We start from the raw sequence: 21,677 nt of genomic DNA, 5'->3' as shown, positions 1-21,677 counted from the left end.
GCCATCTCCCAGGTGCAAAATCCAGCACTTGCCCTCATTAGACTTCATGTGATTGATGATTGCCCAGTTCTCCAGTTTGTCCAGATCTCTCTGCAGGGCCTCTCTGCCCTTGAGAGTTGGTCTGGATATTTCTTTTTTTCCTTAGTTTTTATCAAACATTTCCCACGTCTTTTTAATTTAGTCAGAGTAGATGGTTAGCTCAATGGAGTTTCTTTTCATCCATTATTTTTCTGGGTGATTTTTACCCATCTTATTGTTTCCCTGCTTTCTAGAGATGGCTGTATTTGAAAGGAGAAGTGATTTATGGTTAAGTCGTATTTAACGTGTTCTTTAGGTTCTTCATGACAAAAAGATCTACCAGATAGATAGATAGATTAATTTTTATTCTAATTTATAGTCAGCATATGCTATTTCAAACAAAGAACTGAATGAAGAGTTTAGTTCAAGCACTATGGAAAAACTTATTAAAAATCTAAAAGAGAAGGAGGAATAGTCTTATTGCTAGATACATTTTCAAAATCCTGGAAGATGTATTCATTCACTCTTTTTTAACTGGGCAATCTCTTCTTGCTTCTTTTTGAACACATTAAAATTAAATTATAATATTCTTCAAATCCTGTCATTCATATATTGTTCTTCTATGTGTATTGTACTCCTAATCTGGACCAGAAGTGTATGCCCAAACTCTCCTGGGGTGCCATGGTCCTCTCCACAGCCTGCCCTGTTGTACTGTTGTTCCCTGGTGGGGTTGTGCTGAAAAATGAGAAGAGGCACTTGAGTGACGCCTCTGCCCCCTCCTCCACTGCTTGGAGAAGGTATGCTCAGTCTGCTACTCCTTTCAAAGGACTACTTGGGGTTGGGGAAGGAAGAAATATAAAGAGAATGGAGATCCAAAATGTTTTTTCCTCTTTAACAAGAGTCTCTTTAGAACAAATGGAAAGGGGTTTGCCAGCCCTGAACAAGCTTCTGTAGGTTGTCCTTCACTGAATGTTCCCATGGCGCTGCTTTTAATCTCCTGGACTCATGCTCAATGGGTCAGTGACTTCAATCACAAAGTTATTAACAGGTCCTTCTCACATGGCAGAGGAGGTTAGATCTTCTCCACCCAGCCTTCAGAAAGGGATAGTCAGGAATTTATTTTAAGAATCAAATGCAAGCCACGTGATATCAGATTTCCTACTTTTTAGGAAAACAAGGCAAAAATCTTGGAAAAAATTCACACATATTACCGAAAGTGTTACCCACTAGAGCTTCACGCCCCTTTCTTTACCCCATGTAATAAAACCACATATGCCCAATGCATTAATGCTGCTAACAGCAAGATCTTGACCTATGACTCGATACTGAATACAGCTGTAAATGCTCCCGAGCCCCTGCAGCAACACTGATGTCCAGCCCAGCCAAGCCTGGCTCCTCAGACCCTGAGAGCACTTGCTGATGCAGCATCGCTCTTTCCCATAATAGGCATCAAACTTGCACAGTTCAGTGTCTGTGTCTAAAAATACAGGTGCTGATTAGCGAGCTGAATAGCTCAGTTCAAAATATATTGGCAGCAAAGACTCTATAGGAAGAACTTACAAAGCTGTGTGGGGGAAACCCTTAGAAAGCTTGGTGCCTTTCTATGTACTTTTCCCGTTGCCTTCTGGATTACTCTGCTGCATAAATATATATTTAGGACTGTAAATCCCCTATTGCACTTACGATATTTGCCCAAACTGTAGCTCATAAATTAAGCAAAGCTTTATTTGCATGCCATTCTTTCCACTTTCCATCACAACTTCAGGCCGCTTCGGTGGGCCTCTGTAAAAGTTTTCCAGGTTATTGGGGCTTTCTTTTCACTCTTTGCAACTTGCTGTCTTACAAACTGTTTCTTAAATTGGATGTTTCTGGCAAAAAAAGTATTTTAAAGAACACAGGAAAGTAAGGATTTTTGAGACTGCGTACACATGCTAATTATGTATCACGGGAGTTTGTTACTATTCGTGTAAAATCAAATAAAGGAACATTTTTAGATGAGATATTAAATATTTGTAATGATTAATGTTTGCCTGGCACCTTATGCAATAAAAGTGGCATCATCCTACCTCATTCTCTTTGAAGGATTGGCTAAGTTTGGATGAACAAGGATAATGTCCAGACCAAAAATCTTATTGTGAAGCACGCTATTTTTCATAAACTGAGGCATGGAGTTTTTATTTAAAACAGAGACAGGAAAAATAAATCTCTGAATTTAGAGTTACTGCAGGGATGTTCTATAGTTCATAACCTCACAATGTTACCTTATCTATTTTATGAGGTGAATAAAACCTAAGATCTTAAAATCTAATTTTATTGGCAGTAATTAAGGAGAACACTGGAAGAATATGCCTTCCATTGTCTTGTGATAAAGGACTTCTCTGGACTCCTTCTGAATTTATAACCAGCTTTTCAGCTTTTTTTCTGAAGTAAAGAAGAATAAAAAAGCCCATTTACCATCAAGAATATAAAAGCTGATTTTCTGTTGACATAAGCATATTCAAAATAATCTGAGGCCAATTACATTCTAAGGTATAATTTGCCATGTGTTTTTTGGTAGATATCTTACCCAGCTAATCAGAGTAGAAGCTCATTCATCCAGAGTCTCTAACAATGGCACTAAAAGTTCATGATATACTATATATAACTCCTCATTGAATTTTTCTAAGAAATTTGCTAGAATTACATTATGCTCAGTTATTAAAGTGACAGCATTTGTGCTATATAGATAATGTAAATTTACTTCTATACTGTGTTCCATGATTTGTTTTCCAAACAAATGCTCCTTTTTTCCCTCTTGTTTGCATGTTTTGGGATATCTTTGCATCTTTTCTTATGTCAGTTACATGAGGATAATAAGCCTATTTATTTTTATGCACAGATTGGTAGGGGAAATAAGTCAGCAGTGTATATTTCTTTTTTGCTATATACATAATAGCACATTGTCATAAAAGAAACTGATTTGCACTTGCTGTGCAATGCTTGTGCTTGCTTTAAAGTAAAAGCAAAATGAAACTGCATCTTGTATGTAGAACTTTTTAACTTATAACACACATTTTTTTTCTTCAAAAGTAGAAAGTTATATTGTGAGACTCACCTAGAAAAAAGCGATGTCTGTTCAGTTGATGTTTCCTCCTATTTCCATCTCCTTATTTGTTGTTGAGATTTGCATGAGAAATAGAGTTTTATCCTGAAAAGTTAACAAAATGCTGCTGCTGCTGCTGCATCTTTCTATACCATCCTCATAACCTGATGCAGCTTCACCGCTGGAGTAGGATGCAGGAATAAAGTAGCAAGGAGAATGTTGGCTTTAAGTCAACTTTGTTTTTCCTCTTCTGTGACCAGCAGGAAAGTTGTCAGTCAAGAGCAGAAGTTTGAAAAGTCTTCAGTAAGTCCCAGTTTAAGCTTCCAAAGATGAAAACCTTCTCCCTGGAAGGGAAGCAGGACTGTTGATCTCAGTAGCCTTGGCTCAGAGGGCAAAGAAGTCGGTGCACCATGGAAAGTGTCCTACATTCATAGTTGCTTCCAAAAGTTGTAAGAGTCAAAAGTGCTGAACCTTCTTTAGAAGCTACAAATCATAGGAAATCTCAAGGAGACCTGCTACATGGATGACAAAAAAAAAAAAAAAAAACAAAAACAAAAAAAAAAACCCACACAAACAAAAAAAAAAAAAAACGCCCTCAAGGACATATGCCACCAAACCCACAAAACCAAAGGCAATGGTTTGTGGCTGTGGCTGTAACAGTGACTGCTGATCTTTGAGATAGTTGGATTGCATTCAGAGATTGCTTCTTCCACGCCCAGGATCAGAGCATCCCCACACATAGGAAGTCAAGGAAGGGAGCCAGGAGGCCTGCATGGTTGAATAGGGACCTGCTGGGTATGCTCAAGCAGAAGAGGAGAGTTTACAGGTCATGGAAGCAGGGGCTGGCCACTTGGGAAGAATATAAGGCTGCTGTTAGAGGATGTAGGAAGGCAGCTAGGATAGCCAAGGCCTCCTTAGAATTACAGCTGGCGAGAGGGATCAAGGACAGCAAAAAGAACTTTTTCAAATACATAGCAGATAAAACTAATACCAGAGGCAATGTAGGCCCACTGGTGAATGGGGTGGGTGCCCTGGTGGCAGAAGATACAGAGAAGGCAGAATTACTGAATGCCTTCTTTGTCTCTGTCTACTCTGCCGGAGGCTGTCCTGGGGAGCCCTGTACCCCTGAGACCCCGGATGAAGTCAGGTCAATGGAGCAGTTTGCTTTAGTCAATGAGGACTGGGTTAAGGAGCAATTAAATAGTCTGGACATCCATAAATCCATGGGTCCAGATGGGATGCATCTGCGGGTGCTGAGGGAGCTGGCTGAAGTCATTGCTGGACTGCTCTCCATCATCTTTGCCAAGTCTTGGGAAACGGGAGAGGTGCCCGAGGATTGTAGGAAAGCAAATGTCACTCCAGTCTTCAAAAAGGGCAAGAAGGAGGACCCGGGTAATTACAGACCGGTCAGCCTCACTTCTGTCCCTGGGAAAGTAATGGAACAGCTTATCCTTGGTGCCATCTCAAGGCATATCAAGAATAAGAGGGTTATTAGGGGCAGTCAGCATGGCTTTACCAAGAGTAAGTCATGTTTGACCAACCTCATAGCCTTTTATGAGAATGTAACAAGGTGGATGGATGATGGCAGAGCAGTGGATGTGGTCTACCTTGACTTCAGTAAAGCCTTCGACACAGTCTCCCACAGCATCCTCACAGCTAAGTTGAAGAGGTGTGGTCTAGACAATAGACTAGTGAGGTGGGTTGCAAACTGGCTTAAGGAGAGAAGCCAGAGAGTGGTAGTCAATGGTGCGGAGTCTAGTTGGAGGCCAGTATCTAGTGGAGTGCTTCAGGGGTCAGTACTGGGGACAATATTATTCAATACATTCATTAACGATTTAGATGAGGGCAGAGAGTGTACTATCAGCAAGTTTGCTGATGACACTAAGCTGGGAGGAGTGGCTGACACACCAGAAGTCTGTGCTGCCATCCAGCAGGACCTGGACAGGCTGGAGAGTTGGGCGGGGAATAACCTGATGAAATTTAACAAGGGCAAGTGTAGAGTCCTGCATCTGGGCAGGAACAAGCCCAGGTTCCCGTATAGGTTTGGAAATTACATATTAGAGAGCAGTGTAGGGGAAAGGGACCTGGGGGTCCTGGTGGACAACAGGATGACCATGAGCCAGCACTGTGCCCTTGTGGCCAGGAAGGCCAATGGCATCCTGGGGTGTATTAGAAAGGGGGTGGTTAGTAGATCGAGAGAGGTCCTCCTCCTCTACTCTGCCCTGGTGAGACCCCATCTGGAATATTGTGTCCAGTTCTGGGCCCCTCAGTTCCAGAAGGACAGGGAACTGCTGGAGAGGGTCCAGCGTAGGGCAACAAAGATGATTAAGGGAGAGGAGCATGTCCCTTATGAAGAAAGGCTGAGGGAGCTGGGTCTCTTTAGTTTGGAGAAGAGGAGACTGAGGGGTGACCTTATTAATGCTTATAAATATATAAAGGGTGAGTGCCACGAGGACAGAGACAGGCTCTTCTCGGTGGCAAACAATGTTAGGACAAGGGTTTAATGGGATCAAGCTGGAACACAAGAGATTCCACTTAAATTCGAGAAAAAACTTCTTCTCAGTGAGGGTGACAGAGCACTGGAACAGGCTGCCCAGGGAGGTTGTGGAGTCTCCTTCTCTGGAGACATTCGAAACCCGCCTGGACATGTTCCTGTGCGACCTCACCTAGGCGTTCCTGCTCCAGCAGGAGGATTGGGCTAGATGATCTTTTGAGGTCCCTTCCAATCCCAAGCATACTGTGATACTGTGATACTGTGTGATACTGTGAGATCACAAACGTGCACAGAGAGTGAAATGGCCAAGTCAGGTAGCTGTTGTCTCAAGGCTTCCTATATAGTCAACACAGAGGCTCCTTCAAAGTTTTCAGTCTTCACACTGGAAGTTTTCTCTCAATCCCCTGAAGGAGTCCACCTGCTGTGGTGAAGACCAGACCCCTAATTTAAATAGCTATCCCTGAATGGTGTGATTTCTCTAACAGCTTTAGCCACCTTGGAAGTGAACTTTTTCTTTTACAATTCACACTTAAAGCCAGATGGATGAGTGCCATCTCTTCCTGGTACCACGACAGCCAGGAGGATGATCAAGGGTTAAACTTATTTTGGAAAGGATTTTCTTTTAGCTTTATCTGTTTTACTGAAGATTTGGTTAACTTTCATTTGAAATAAATGGTATGTTTTCTCTAGATGTTTAGGTGCTGTATCCTGTCAGATGGATTGCAGTTGGGTCTACTCAGTATCCTGCAAGCTGTAATATTCTCTCACTCAAGCCAAATACATCCACAAGTCTATCAAATTACCTCCTAACTTTGGAAAAAGCAATTCCCTCCTAATATTCCTTGATACATACATTTAAGAGGTCAAGGGGCTATTGCTTCAAAGTAAAATAAACTAATCATTTAGACAACACAATGTGTGTTATCCCTGTGCTTGGTGACCCTGAACACACCCTCCCAGAAGGGCTGAGGCAAAAAAATAGGCTTCAGTCCATCAGAGAAAACAGAATAATCCTTTCTGTCTTCTTGAAGTTTTGGATAAGGCCCTAACATTTCTAATCTTGTGTCATTACTTGTGTGTCATTACTTGCACTTTCCCCTTCTCTTTTCTGATTTCTCTGTTCTATGAAGTCTCTACAAACTGAGGTATTTATGGTAAATACTACTTTTACATTTGCTACTAACTTTATTTCACCTCAAAAAAATAAGTTGGTCACTAGAGAGAATGTAAACACAGATCAAGTTTGCATTCATTTTTATTTACAATTCCAGTCTTAATTTTTAAATATTTTGTATTTTTTTGTTTTAGTGTAGGAGAGCACTAAGATCATCTAAGTCTCAAAATTTTATCTCCCTACAGATTCTCTAAAAGGAAAAAATCCCAAGAATCCAGAGGGATCAAAGGAAAAAGGTAATTGCAGAAGTTAAGAAATTCAGAACCTAATATCAGAAGAGCTATTCAGTGCTAGAAACAGGTCTTGAGTATGAATATATGAGGATGAAAAACCAAACCCGTCCTGGTACATGGTTAGGTTACTTTATCCGTGATATTGTTTTTGATAACATTTGTGCGGTATGTATCCCCACTAGCATCCCTAGTAAATGCCCGGGCTTCTTTTAAATGCAGATATTTTCATTCTGGGGAATATACTAAATGTATTTTTATACCACCTTTGGATGTTAGTCTGTGAAAAACGAGTTGTCTAAATCCCATAGTGGGTACTTTCCTGCAGGGAAGTAGACTAAATCTGGTCCCTGTGGCTGTGGCTCAAGAATGTGATTGACTGAGAATGAGACTGACTGAGGCTACTTACTGATCTAGGTGTTTAAGAGAGACTGATATAAGTCAGGGTTTTTTCCTATATTGTTGTCAATATGGGCACAAACATCTCTCATTTTTTCAGTTGCAGGAGGTTGGCCTGCAAACTGTGAACACAAAGGTCACAAATTTTTCAATAGTGTTTATTTGGAGAAAAACCTATTTGTTGCAATGTGGTGTGTTTTGAACACTAATACAAAGAATTACATGATTCATTGGCACTGATGTCTTTCTGGAGAGTACTGAAACAGCTCAAAAATTTCATGGAAAAAGCAAAGACTAGCGGAACTGTGCACGGTGCCTGACCTATAACAGCACATCTGAAGTTCAAATTGTGATGAAGTTCCATTTTTTTGGAAGCTGGAGGTATTCAATACAGTCCAGATAATGCTTAGCATAGTGGAGATTACTGAGTAGATATAGAGCAAAATGATATACTTTTCGAGGAATTAAGTATTCCTTGTGAATAACCCAGAGAATGAAACCAGGGCACCACTTGGGGCTCGGGATTCTTCTCTTTGTCACTGTCTCACCTGGGCACCACAACAAGGTCATAGTTTTGATTTGTTTGTGCTCAGCTAACTTCTGGAATTTCTTTTATCCTTGGGTTCCACCTTGTCAGGTACAAGAAAGGGAGAACTAGAATTTAAATGTTTTTCTCATCTGCTTTAATACTTTGTCGTATGCTGCAGAAAAAATGGAGATACAATTATGTTTTTGGACTATTCATTGTGACATAAAATATATGAATGTACATTTGAAGGATGAGCACTGCCTTTATTTTATACCCAGCTTGTTTGTGATTTTAAAAGGCTATATATATGCAAGAAGTGAAAACCTGTTCACCCGCAATACCTATATGGACTCTTTGATTTTAAAATAATAATGGAGTTCTGGTCCTTTTGTCACTTCTGAATAAAAAAACCTCCCAATTCATCATCAGCCTCTGGCTTTCAAAACCAATTTGGTTAGTATTTTAATTGTACTAATGTAGATTAATTTTTATTTGGGTTCAGCAAATGAAAAATCCATTGATGCCAATTGATCTACAGAATTGCTTTCCTCTTTGTAAGTTATCATTCTTTACTGCCTACTTGAGAGATATCTTAACAGTTTCCTCAAAATTCAAAGAACCTACGACACACTGAAGGCTTATTATTTTGCATATCCAGGTCTAAAAGGATGAATTAATGACATTGGTGTTGTGTCCTGTTCTTTACTTCTATGTTGTTAAATCCATTTAATTTTTGCAGCCTTGGCTGAGGTGACTATAAAATGGTGGCATTCAAGATCCTTGGGGCAGTGAGGAAGGCATACAGCAAGCTCACTACCTTGGATTTCAGGAGAGCAGAATTTCCTATGGGATCTGCTTTGTAGAGTACAGTGAGATAAAGGACTGAAGTGTAGAGGGGCCCAAGAAAGCTGGTTAATATTCAAGGATCACTTCCTCCAAGCTTAGGAGTGATGCATCTCAACAAAGAAGAAGTCAGAAAAAAAACCACTAGGAGGCCTGTGTGGATGGACAAGGAGGTCCTGGACAAACTCTAACACAAAGGAAGCCTACAGAGGGTAGACATAAGGACAGGTAGCCTGGGAGGAATACAGAGAAGTTGTCCAAACAGCCATGGATCAGGTTAGGAAAGCTAAAGCCCTGATAGAGTTAGATCTGGCCAGGGACTTCAAGGGCAACAAGAAAAACTTTTATAGGTACATTGGTGACAAAAGGAAGATTAGGGAAAATGTGAGCCCTCTCCAGAGGAAACGGGGGGCATGGTTACCCAGAATACGAAGAAGGTTGAGGTACTCAACCACTTTTTTGCCTCAGTCTTTGCCAGGAAGTGGTCTAGCCACACTTCTCAAATCACAGAAGACAAAGGCAGCAAGTGGGAGAATGAAGAACCACCCACTGTAGGAGAAAATCATGTTCAAGACCATCTAAGAAACCTCAAGGTGTCCATGGGTCCTGATGCGATGTATCTGCGGGTCCTGAGGGAGCTGCCAGATTAAGTCGCTAAGCCACTGTCCATCATATTTGAGAAGCCGTGGCAGCCCAGTGAAGTTCCCACTGACCAAAAAGGGGGAAATATAATAATCATTTCTAAAAAGGAAAGAAAAGAAGACCTGGAGAAGTACAGGCCAGTTAGTCCCACCTCTGTGACCAGCGACGTAATGGAGCAGATCCTCTTGGAAACTATGCTAAGGCACCTGAAAACTAAGGAAGTGAATGGTGACAGCCAGCATGGCTTCGCTGCAGACAAATTGTGCCTGACAAGTTTGTTGGCCTTCTACAACAGGGTTACAGCATTGGCAGATAAAGGAAGAACTAGCATCATCTACCTGGACTTGTTCAAAGCATTTGACACTATTGGGCATGACATCCTTGTCTCTAAGTTGGAGAGGCATGGATTTGATGGATAGATCACACAGTGGGTAAAGGAATTGGCTGGATGGTCTCACTGAAAGAGTTGCTGTCAAAGGCTCAATGTCCAAGTGGAGAACATTGATGAGTGGCGTTCCTCAGGGCCCAGTATTGGGACTGGCACTGCTCAACATCTTTGTTGGCAACATGGACAGTGGGATCAAGTGCACCCTCAGCACATTTGCTGATACTGCCAAGCTGTCCGGTGTGGTCAGCATGCTGGAGGAAAGGGATGCCATCCAGAGGCACCTTGAGGGGTGGGCTTGTGCAAACCTCATGAAGTTCAACAGGGTCAAGTGCTAGATCCTGCACATGGTTTGGAGCAACCCCAAGCACAAATACAGGCTGGGCAGAGAATGGATTGATTGCAGACCTGAGGAGAAGGACTTGGCAGTGTTGGTTGATGAGAAGCTAAACATGAGCTGGCAGTGCACTTCCAGACCAGAAATCCAACCATATCCTTGGCTGCACAAAAAGGAGCATGACCAGTAGGTTGAAGGAGATGATTCTCCCCATCTGCTCTGCTCTCATGAGACCCCACCTGGATCACTGCATTCAGCTCTGGAGCCCTCAACATAGGAGGGACACGGACCTGGTAGAATGAGTCCAGAGCAGGACCACGAAAATGATCAGAGGGCTGGAGTACCTCTGCTATGAAGACAGGTTGGGAGAGTTTGGATTGTCCAGCCTGGAGAAGCGAAGGCTTTGAGAGACTTTATATCAGCCTTCCAGTATCTAAAGGGGACCTACAAGGAAGCTGGAGAGGGACTTTTCACAAGGGTGTGTAGGGATAGGACAAGGGGTAATGGCTTTAAACTGAAAGACAGTAGATTTAGGTTAGATTAGGAAGAAATCCTTCACTGTGAGGGTGGTGAGGCCCTGGAACAGGCTGCCCAGAGAAGTTGTGGATGCCCCATCCCTGGAAATGTTCAAGGTCAGGTTGGATGGGGCTTTGAACAATCTATTCTATTGGAAAGGGTCCCTGCCCATGGCAGGTGGGGTTGGAACTAGATGGTCTTTCAGGTCCCTTCCAACCCAAACCACTCTGTGATTCTGTCTTTTTTTGGTGTTTACATATCAAATTGTTTGAATTGCTTTTGTTTCAAATGTCATCCTAATGCTCTAACCTGATTTGTGATAAATGTTGTATGTTTCTTTCTAGAGACTAGTAAAAGAACAGATGTGAAGCCTTCAGCAGCCTTAAAGGAGAAGGGTAACGTCTTATCATTATGTGGTTGGGAAATAACAAGTTGTCCTCATGAAAGAGTCTGCTGGTATTTCAGTGCAGTTTTGATATATTTTGAAATACATGCTTTCGTTGAAAAGAAGCTAAACCTAACTTCTTCTCACTTAATAGATATGATATGTTGAGAGGAGCAGTGACTGATACAATTCACCCTTATTGTAGTGTTCTTTGACTGTCTGACCTGTATAGCCAATATTGCAGTGTAAATGCTGGCCTGTTCTCAGTGAATTAGTAAACGTGCTGTTACTGAATTCACATGACAGGCTGACATGATAAGCTGCACAGGAATGATTGCATGGTTTGAATTGCAGAAACTTTGCCAGTTAATTTAGTGGGAATTATTTTTGTTTTGCTTTCCATTCTTAAGTTGACCCTTTTATTGAAGCAAACAAATTCTAATTCTTAACACTTACCTGTTTTGCACATGTTGCTTCATCTGGTGCTACGCAAGTTTGTTATAGTACTGATCAACACAGTGTGTACTTACATTACTAACTTTCTCCTTCCATCTTTGCATTTCTTATTTTTTCCAGACTCTCCAAAAGGAAAAGAAATCAAGGCTTTAACTACAAAAAAGGATAAAGGTAATAATCCAAAGTTGAGCCTTAGCATAAGAGTCAGTTGAGAAAATAAATCCACTATTCACGCATTCTCAAAAAAAAAATCCTAGTTTCTTCACTTAGCCATCCATAAATATCCTTGACTGGCATCCTTTGCTGGTGGACATTCTCTTTATCTGCGTGATAAAGAGGAGATACATATGAGGCTCTACAAGCAAGTTGTAGCAGTAGTACTTTATAGCCCCCAAAATTATGAGGACTTGTTTTCTTCTTTCTGAATTTTTTTCTCATTCTTTCTATTTAAGTTTGTCATTTTGGATTGCATTTTACTTTTCTCCTATAACACATTATTTGGCTGTGCTTTGCTCTCTCTTCTTACGTTGAAATATCATCACTAGTCATGAAATAAAGATCAATTACAATTTATAGTACATGACCTCTTAAATACCAGGCAATTTTAGGCAGTGATAAAACTATAATTATAATTAACCAAATGCTTTCGGGTTTATTTATGCATACCAACTAAATTTAAACAAAACTTCATTTTACTTTGACACTATTTGCATATTGATTAAATACCACTTGCTCATTACAAAGCAGTCTCTCAGGTTAAATATGTAAATAATTTAACATGGATAAGAATGTATAATAACTTGGTAACTAATAATAATCATTTGGGCCATGGAAATATGGTAGTCAATCCTAGAAACTTTCAGACAGTTTTGAAAACTACTTCAGATAATTGAATAATATTGCTTCCTATCTTTAGATTTTCCCTAAGGAACACCAGAAATAATGAGGCAATATTTTCTCTGATAAAGTCATGAAAGATAACATTTGCAAGTTTTTAAGTGCAGCTACTTCATACAGTGGATGTAAGTAGTATACAGGAGAAAAGTACAAATCAGCTACTACTTTGCACAGTTGTATCTTTCTGAAGTGAAATGAAGGCTTAAGTGCTACAAAAGGAACTAGGGCTTAAATAGTCTGAAACTCTTTGAAGTACTTAAAGTAGATGAACCCAGACTGTCAGTCCAAGGTCAAGGACATTAGAAAAATAAGGAAACACTATTGTACCAGTTGTACCAATTCTTTTAGTTTATTTTAGTAAACAGGGAGTACTGCAGTAGGGTTGGGGTTTTTTGTCTGTTGATTATTGGTTTAACACAACTTGACTTTTACATTTTGAGCTTCAGGCAAGCAAGGCCTATGGACTTCCTGCTAGGTTCTAGCAAACACATCTGTGAAACATAGGTAGGTTAATGAAGAGTTAAACATTGATTAAACCCTTAACTATTTGACTACTGAGCTTCCCATTGAGTTTCTTATCTAATTTTAGTCTTCAGCTCTACATAAAGATTTCTGGATTTAAGACTGATTTATTTAAATTTCAGTGATTAAAAAAAGTAAAATACTATTTATTACAAAGGATCAAGTAAAAGAAGTGATACATGTCTGTAAGAGTTTTTTAGCTGCACTGATAACGAATTACCTTCGGTGAAGTGTCAAACACCCGCCCAAGTATACAGAAAAGTATTTAAAAATGACTTAATTAGCTCAGTTTGATCAGCCAGTGAAACAACCGGTGAATAACAGCTCCTTTCAAGTTCCTAAACTGAGCTTTGACAAGAAAGGACATCTTTAATTAAACATTGTTGAATTTCACTGACTACACGTAAAGCTGTTTATGCTCAGTATATTTAAGAACAAACTCAATACTTCAAAGTGATTAGCTCCACTATTTTTTTTTTTTTAATAAAATTAAGTCTTCTTCCCATGGTGGGTGATAGGACACATGCAAGATTTTCCTTATTCTATTGCAGTAGAAAATATCTGATATGTTCCCAGTGAACTTTCACATCCCATGAAACTTTTCCACATGGGCTATTTTTTTTTTTACCTATAGATTAAAATACTGTAAGAGACATAAAAGATTCTGTGTCTTGCAGTCTTACAGTTTCCTACTTGTCAAGACACAAGAACCAAGGTCTGGACATTTAGTGCAGACTATGCTGAGTTTAACTACACTGCAGTACAGGGTCGCATTAGAGACATCTGTGATTATTTTGATAAAGAACAGTGACTTGGATGAAATCTGAACTAGAACTGATTGTTTCTTGTGGTAACAGTAGGATATTTGGATGACCAACGCTGTAATTTAGTGGGGCTAATAGTTCTGAGTCTGCACAGCCTTTACCAGCTTCCCAAGTGAGATGAGCACAACTCGCTTCTGTTTTCCCAGTGGCTTGCATATGACCTAGAAGGTCACCTGTGGATGTACTCTGTGCTTTGCACAGCTCACTGAGAGCAGCTGATACCTCGCAGCCATGAGAGCATTTCTCTTTGACTCTATTTGGCTCTATAAGAACTTAGAATATTTGCATTAGATGCTGTTAGACACATGATCAGGCCAATTGCCTTATTTTTAAGTCTCGTGTATCTCAGCTAGGTCTGTAAAGCGGCTGTTCTGAGCAGGACGGCAGATCCTTCAAGGCCCCTGGAGCAAGACTGCAACAGAAAAATGTAACTTGAGTGGAAACATCTCAGTGTCTACAATCTATGTGTCTACAATAGGATTCAGTCATTTTCTAGAAAACAAAGTTCATGACACAGCAAATCTTATACAAGCTCACTCTGAAGGCTATTCAGCTCAATGATTGCAGGTTTTTAAAAGTTGTTTCTGTCTTTTCTGTTCCATGTGACAGATCTTCATAAGCCATTTCTTAGCTCCTGGGATACATAGGAATGCAGCACTTCCAAAAACAAATACAACTAACTCTGTGACACTGAATATGTATGACAAGACATGGACATTTTGTCAGAAGAATGTAACCCCAATGCTCAAAGTGGCTTTAAGCATCCATGTGGGATGCTGTGCTTCACTACACCTCTCTTTCTTAGTAATTATGAGTGACATGTCACATAGATCAGGCAGACAGTTTGAGAAAAGCCTCTGTAGGAAAAAGTGTTCCAAAAATTTCGTGGCCATTGCCCTGAAAAGAAATGCAAACAGGTCACCTTTATGAGCACTGGTGCTTTTTTTTAAGCCAACTGAGAGGACATAGGGAGCTTCTTTAGTTGACATTTCAGTTTAAACTAGCCAATAAAAAAAAATGCCTTGAGAAAAAGCAGTGGTTTGATTAGCACTTACCACTTTATCGAGATCTGTCAAATCCATTCTAAATTGCATTATAGAAGTGACCACAGTGTAACTCCTTTTTTAAGATAAATACATTATTGAAATGTGAAAGTCAAATTCACACAAGCTGGATAGCAATAGAAAATCCTGACTATAGAGAAGCTAAATGTAGGGTAGATATATTAGGTGCATAAAAATTGCAATATCAGCCTGTTTAAATGGTCCATCCATTATAGAACCTCATTGCTCAACACTGCTGATGAGAAATACTTCAAGAAAACATAGAAGCTTTAAAAGTCAGATACTAAGATAATGACAGATATATAAAAAACAAGACTGAGTCATAGTAGGAGGTATAAAATTTCTATTGTGAGTCAGCCCTTCTCTGTAAAAAAGCTTCAGTAGACATAAGCAAATAAGAGAAAAAGAACAGAAATAATACGCATAATATGAATTAATATCATATTACAAAAGGGAGGAGATAAAGTTTTAATTCCAAAAAGCAGTTTAGATAAATTAAAAAACTAGGAAAGTTTTATGGCAAACTATCAACTGTAACTTTGTCCTTGTGGTTTTATACTTGATTCTTTATTATTTTACTAAGGAAAATATTCAAGCTGAATAAGGTGCATCTGCACATATATGTAGAAATACACATTCAGTAGTCAAAACAGGTTTGTAAATGAAAGTACGTCCACTGATACGTAAGGTATTAATATTTCCTGAAGGCAGGGACTGCTACATGCTAGGACTCACAGATCTCCATGATAGCACTCTGAAAAGTCCTCTGAATTTCTATCTATAACTTTTTTGTTTATGCATGCTTATGCAATAAAACAAAATTCTTGTTGCATAATATTGTTTTACATAGTATCAGATATCAGAAATCAGGATTTTCTCTGACTGGGACAGTGTGCTTCCCAACAGCTCACAGAATCAGACTCCTCCTGGTTTATTGCCATTTAATGGCCCAATTGAACTCTTTTCTGCACAGATCTAGTGAGAAACTGTTCCTCTCCAAAACCATATTTGACACTCTAAAACTGGAGAACGGCAGAGAGAGACTTTGACCCTCTGGTACGTCAGAGAGATCCAATCCCTGGGTAGCTCTGCCCCGCTCTTTGGCCTTTTGTGATATTTTCAGAGATGTGTGTCTATCTTTGGGACCATGCTTGAATTAATCCTCATGCATTTTAGGTATCAAGTATCACAGATTCAGACAGGGATGAGACAAGTCATCCTTCTGCCAGGAGTCAGTATTTCCTGTTCCTTAGTTGTTGATGAGAGGCTGGAGCAGACCCCACACATAGTCAAAGCAGACTCACTTAGGCATGTAACCACTCTCTTATCACGTCTACCCAGTGACTTTACAGGGGGTCTGATAATCCATATAGTCTGACTCCTGATAATCTGAAGCACAGCTTGCACGCTTGTGTTGCTCGTGTATTCTCATTAAGGCATTACTGGTTATAAAGAGAAAAACACTGTAAACTTTTGGGTGAGTTATCTAGTGAATTAAGTTTTTCTTAGCAGATCTGACAGCTGTGCCTTACAAATTGGGACAAAAGTGACAGTCAGCTTATGCAGGGAAGTTCAACTGCAACACCTTCCTAGCCCATTAATAATAAAATGTATTAAGATAATTGAATAAGAAAAGTCAGTTCTCCAAACCTGTTTGTTATAACCTGGACCACAGGAGGAAAAAGGCAGGAAAGGTGTCTCCTGCTGCTGAATAAGAATCATTCTAAACACAGATGCTCCAACCAATTTAAATGCTAAATTCTCCTCTCTGATGCTCACCATACTGGTTTTAATTGGTTTCTTAATGTGATTAAAATTTGTCTTGACATAGATAAGAGAAATTCTGAACTCAGACCAGAACAGAGAGAGAAATTATCTGTTAGGAAGACCCAAGAGAGAAATATCACTATATACTGTTCTTAAATATTTTAAAAGAGTACCTTCTTATCAAGCTATGAACAGATGGACAATTTATGGTGAGGTGGGCAAAGCAATATCAACTTAGTGAATTTCAGGCGCTTTGCTGTAGCTGCCTGCATGAGTCGGTTTTCACTTCAGCATAACAGCATGCATATGAACAGTTTTCACAGAATACGTAACACGGGATGAGCCTGCATTTGATCTTGTGTTACCATAACTTACCATGACTTGGTCTATTACCAAAATAAATGTAAGAACTTAGTCAAAACTTCCACCAACTTTAGGCAAATCAGTTACTCTCTGTCTCAAAGTGTGTCAATGTACATACAATATTTTAAATTACTCCAGAGTTATTCAGAGATTTAAAAATCTGTCAGGAAAATTGGTGAAATCATAATGAAAGCCAGAACAAAACCAAATATCTGGAAAATCACATCACAGAGATCTAGCCTCCATAGTTTTTGCAGAAGGAAATGATGCCTTAGTAATAAATGTTTTGAACATCTTAATAAAGTAATGAATACAACATTTATGGGATCGTTTAAGTAGGTTTTTTCAAAGTTCCATTATAGGAATTACTGCAGAAACTAAATAGTATCTGTCTAAGAGGTACAATATTGAGGGAAATAAATATCTGATTAGGAAGCAGAGAGCAGTTGATTAATTTTCATATTGCAGCTCATTTACAGAATAATTGCTTATGGTTCTATGTCTGGACTAATGTTGTATTTCTTAATTAACACAAAAAGTAGTAATTTCACAGTAATTTCATGAAATTTTTACATGACATAAAATTAGTTAAAGAATTCAGGGTCAGTAGGGGCTGCGATATACTGAATTTACAAGGTGAATGGACAGAATGATGGCAAAGAATTTTACTGTAAATAAATAGAATATAATGTATACAGGAGGGAAAATATTAAAGAAGAATTTATCTCTAAATTAACTGTGTCAATTAAGGAAAGGAACTAAGTATTACTGCTGAGGAACTTTCTTCCAAGTGCAGATGCATTAAGAAAATGAGTATAGTGTTTTAAGGCCATTGCATAAATGAAAGATGAATCTTGTCTGAAGTGCTGTGCAAAAAACTCTTACATAATAATGTGTCACTGAAGTGGGCTAGGAAATAGTAACAAAAGTCTCATAGAAAGAAAAACAGGAAAGATTCATATTACCATTGAGATTAATTAGTATGATCAAGATAAGACTGAAAATCACAAATAAAAGTCAAGGGCTCTTCAAAAGCATATCTATATGGAAATGCAGTTTTCGTAGCCCAGATTTACATAATAAATTATTGTAAACTTAGAAAGAAAGATAAATTTCATCAATCAGGATGGAAATCAATGGCTTGCTATAAGAAAATAACAGGAGAATTTGTGGGAGAAGTCAATTCTTTGACAGTATTCAAACTAAATATTTGTTGGCTATGCTCGGACATAAAGTAACACGGGACAGACTATTTTTGAATAGGAAACTGTTTTCAAGATTTTTGGTGTTTTCAAGACATTTTCAAGATTTCAGAAGTGTTTCTGTTCATTGAACAACTCAGAAAATTCCCTCAGAACCATGAGTGTCTGTGGGGTTCAAGGTCTGCTGGTGATCTAGATTCAAGTTTCAGATACCAGTTAAAAATAATAGAATCATCCTCAAGCTATTTGGGGTTTGGTTTTGTTTTTGATTTTTTCTACATGAAAATACATGCTACATTGACACACTTCCATCACTGGAAATTTACCTTTATTTTCCCACCCCACTGAAAAAATGTTGAACAAGGTCAGACATGCTTTGTAATGATTTCTTCTCCCCATTCCCAAAACAGAAAATATGATGGTGCTTACTTCTGGTTTCCAGAGTAGTTGTTGATCTGGATTCATGATCCTTGAAAATGGGATGTGCATCCTTGATAAACATGTTTTGCTTTGTACTATATATTAACTGGAAATGTGTGATTGGATTTGGATAAGTCTAGCAAAGGAAGATTGTGATTCAAGGCTGTTAATATAGTTCTTGAAAAGATTTGTAAGTACAAATTCCTAATTCAAGAGCTACATGATACCTCCCATCAGTACAGTGCAAAAAAACATTTTGCTTAAGAATTTGTTCAATCTCCAAATAATCAAGGTAAAAAAGAACACAGCCAAGAGCATTTCTCATATCTGAGTATCACATTTCCCATTTCATCATTCTATTCTATTTCATGTCCTTCCGTGCTCAGCTATAATGTATTACTCACATTTGTTCTCAGCAGGTAATCTGGCTTTTTATCAATTGTAGGCCAAATTCCTTGGGTAATCTATCCATCTTTTTGCTGCATTTCAGGTACAAACACGTTGCTCAGCTTCTGAAAGAGCAATGTAAAGGATGGTGTTTGTGCTCTTTTCCATTAACTCCTTGTCATTTTAAGTTTGAATAACAGGATTTGATCAGAGCAATGCTATTGGCGACAGTAGTCAGAATGAGGTCTCTTCTGTCTCTTAAGATTTGTTGAGTATTTGTTGAGTACATTCCATCGGAAAAACTGTGGCCAAGGTGAAAATTCAGACAGCTGTCACAATAGGATATGATAGCATAATAACAGAAATTAGCTAGCCATAAGTGCAGCGGCAGGCACAGCTGGATCTTGCTCTGTCTGTGTTTGCCTCAGCACCAGAGGTGTGATGAGCCACGGCCCATCAGCTGGCAGGACAGACGTCAGGAGGAGCCCAGAAGTGCACTTATAAGGCCTACCCAGAGTTTTGACATCTGGGGTTCCTCTTGATTTGGGAGTCCCTCCAATATGCTTCAAGTGGCAATGTGTCTTCTGAAAGCCACTCAGGCTTCTGTAGCAGCTTTTGGGGGAAAAATTGCTAAATCCTCTGTAACAACAGATTTGTGAAAGGTGCACTTCACAGCTTTGACATGCACATCACCCAGGAAAGCAAAGTGACTGCAAAGAGGACCAGATCGTGGAAAACTTGAGGTTGTTTTTCAATAATTCTAGGCATGAAACCTCTTTTTCTACTGCTGGCACATACTTAAAATACTAAAAATGTTTCATTCTCAAAGGAAAATAAGTGGTAGAAACCATGAAATATCTTCAAAATCAGGATTATTTTTGTGACAGGCCATTGACAGATGACATTTCACTAATTTCAGGTTTAACCCTTTCCTTTTTTATCTGTTTTATCCAAATGTACTAACAATTTGAAACAAAATGACTTTTCATTTTAAGAACACTGAAGAGGCAGAGATCAGCACCTAAACCCATAATGCAAACATCCGAGACTGTGCCTGCTCCCCAATTTGATCCCTTGATTTCTGTCCTGCACCAGGACATGTTCTTCAAAGGAAGAGCAGAGCTCTGCTTCTGCTTGTTTCCAGTTCCAGTGCCACATCAGGTCTGTTCCAGCCTGGTGCCAGGTGCTCTTTTCTGGCAAGTAAGAGCTCTGAATTTGAACTTCTCTGTCTTTGTTTTCCCCAAAATGCTAACCTAAGGCAGAGGCTTACTACCACCGCTTCTAGCAGACATGTTTCAAAATGAAGTGACATCTGTAGCTACATTTTAGAAGGCTGAGTCCTATAAATGTAGGCTGGGGAACGGGTAGTGCATAGATTTTAAATGGTCTCAGCTCCGTCAGGATTGCTGCAGTCATCTGCAAATGCGTGTGACCTTCCCGTGTAACCCTCCCATTTGAGACATCTCAGACCTTTTAGCACAATTTAATTTGTTTTCACATTGCCCATTGCAGGTACATGACATGTTTTATTGAAATACAAGGCTGAGCTTTTGGGAGACTTCTACTCTGTCTTCAAAGTTTGAATACTGATCACACAGCACAGCTTGGTCCAGGGAACTAATTCCAGGTTGTTTAAACTGGCGAAAAGAGAGCAGTTTCCTTCCAGTCTCTGTCCAATCTTCCTTCCCACAAAACTCATATTGTGGGATTTGGAGGTGGGATTGCTGCACGATCGAATCTTGTAAGTCCCCATGCTAGGCAGAGGCTTAGAAACCTGAACATGACTTTGGGTGGTTTTATACTTCTGATTTTATGCATTTGTTTAACTCTACAAGCTTTAACAGCAAAAAGGCACATTTCTGTAAAACAGATGATGCTCTAGCCTCTCCTTACCCCTTCATGCCTTCCCATTCCAGTTTATCTTCCTTCTTCATTAATGATTTTGAAATATTCACTTTGTGCCTCTATCTGCCAGTATTCATGTCTGGGAGGAACAATGACTTAGTGACTAAAGTTAAGTGTGAGAATCTAGAAAGCTGGAGTTTGTTCTCATCAATAGCAGGGCTGGATGTCTGTGAGGGAACACTTCATCTTTCTGATCATCAGTTTCTTTATCTGGCAAAAAAACCTATTCCTATATTGCATTATATATGTATGGTTTGAAAAATGTAGACAAAAGGCACATATATAAGTGTTTACATTTTTACTATTACGTTATTAATTTTTGTTGTGAAAATATAGTATTTTTGTTTCCATTTCAGCTGCAGTGAAAAAGGAGGAGGAGAAGAAAGGTAAAACAATTATTTTCCCTTGGTTGAAGTGTCTTTCAGGCTGTGACTGCTGTGAGAAATGTTTCTTTCATTCACTGATACAATTGCAATGACATACACCACCTCATGTGCTACCATCAGCTAGCTTTATCTGCTCCTACTGTGATAACACAGTTGTCATTTCCAGCATTGTTAGCTCCTTTTTACCACAGGCCAACACAGCCCGGTATCAGACACTTCATCGTCTGATTGGGAAGAAAATGAAAGGCTTTTGTCACCACGTTGGGATTTGTCAAAGAGAACAAAACTTGCAGTGCACCATGCATGCTGACCTGGCTGTTTGTTCTTTGCAGAAGGCGCTTTCCCAGGCACATTTAATTTCCTCTTTCCAGATACGTATTGAGCATGCATGTAACCTCTGCTGAAATTGTTCTTTGGTATTTTAACAGATTAGTAGAAAAAATTGCCCTG

The 21,677-nt window shown here is 39.3% G+C and overlaps 1 protein-coding gene across 50 annotated transcripts in view; it reads left to right on the top strand.

Annotated features, from left to right (window-relative positions):
• TRDN (triadin) overlaps nt 1-21,677 on the top strand; it is a 233,660-nt gene that overhangs the window by 164,060 nt on the left and 47,923 nt on the right. For 45 of the 50 annotated variants that reach the window (XR_010471337.1, XR_010471336.1, XR_010471335.1 and 42 more), the window contains 4 exons: nt 6,954-7,004; nt 10,994-11,044; nt 11,611-11,661; nt 21,198-21,227. Coding sequence is in view for 47 of the 50 variants with exons in the window: in XM_065056785.1 (XP_064912857.1) it covers nt 6,954-7,004; nt 10,994-11,044; nt 11,611-11,661; nt 21,198-21,227 (183 nt within the window). In the remaining 3 variants the exon portion in view is untranslated. The remainder of the gene's footprint in view (nt 1-6,953; nt 7,005-10,993; nt 11,045-11,610; nt 11,662-21,197; nt 21,228-21,677) is intronic. The other 5 variants (XM_065056787.1, XM_065056818.1, XM_065056824.1 and 2 more) reach the window with 1 other exon arrangement.

Source organism: Columba livia, chromosome 3 (genome assembly GCF_036013475.1).
Source record: "Columba livia isolate bColLiv1 breed racing homer chromosome 3, bColLiv1.pat.W.v2, whole genome shotgun sequence".
In the NCBI taxonomy this organism is placed as follows: domain Eukaryota; kingdom Metazoa; phylum Chordata; class Aves; order Columbiformes; family Columbidae; genus Columba; species Columba livia.
The sequence above is the reverse complement of the archived record's forward strand: the minus strand, read 5'-3'. Positions and strand labels throughout refer to the sequence as shown.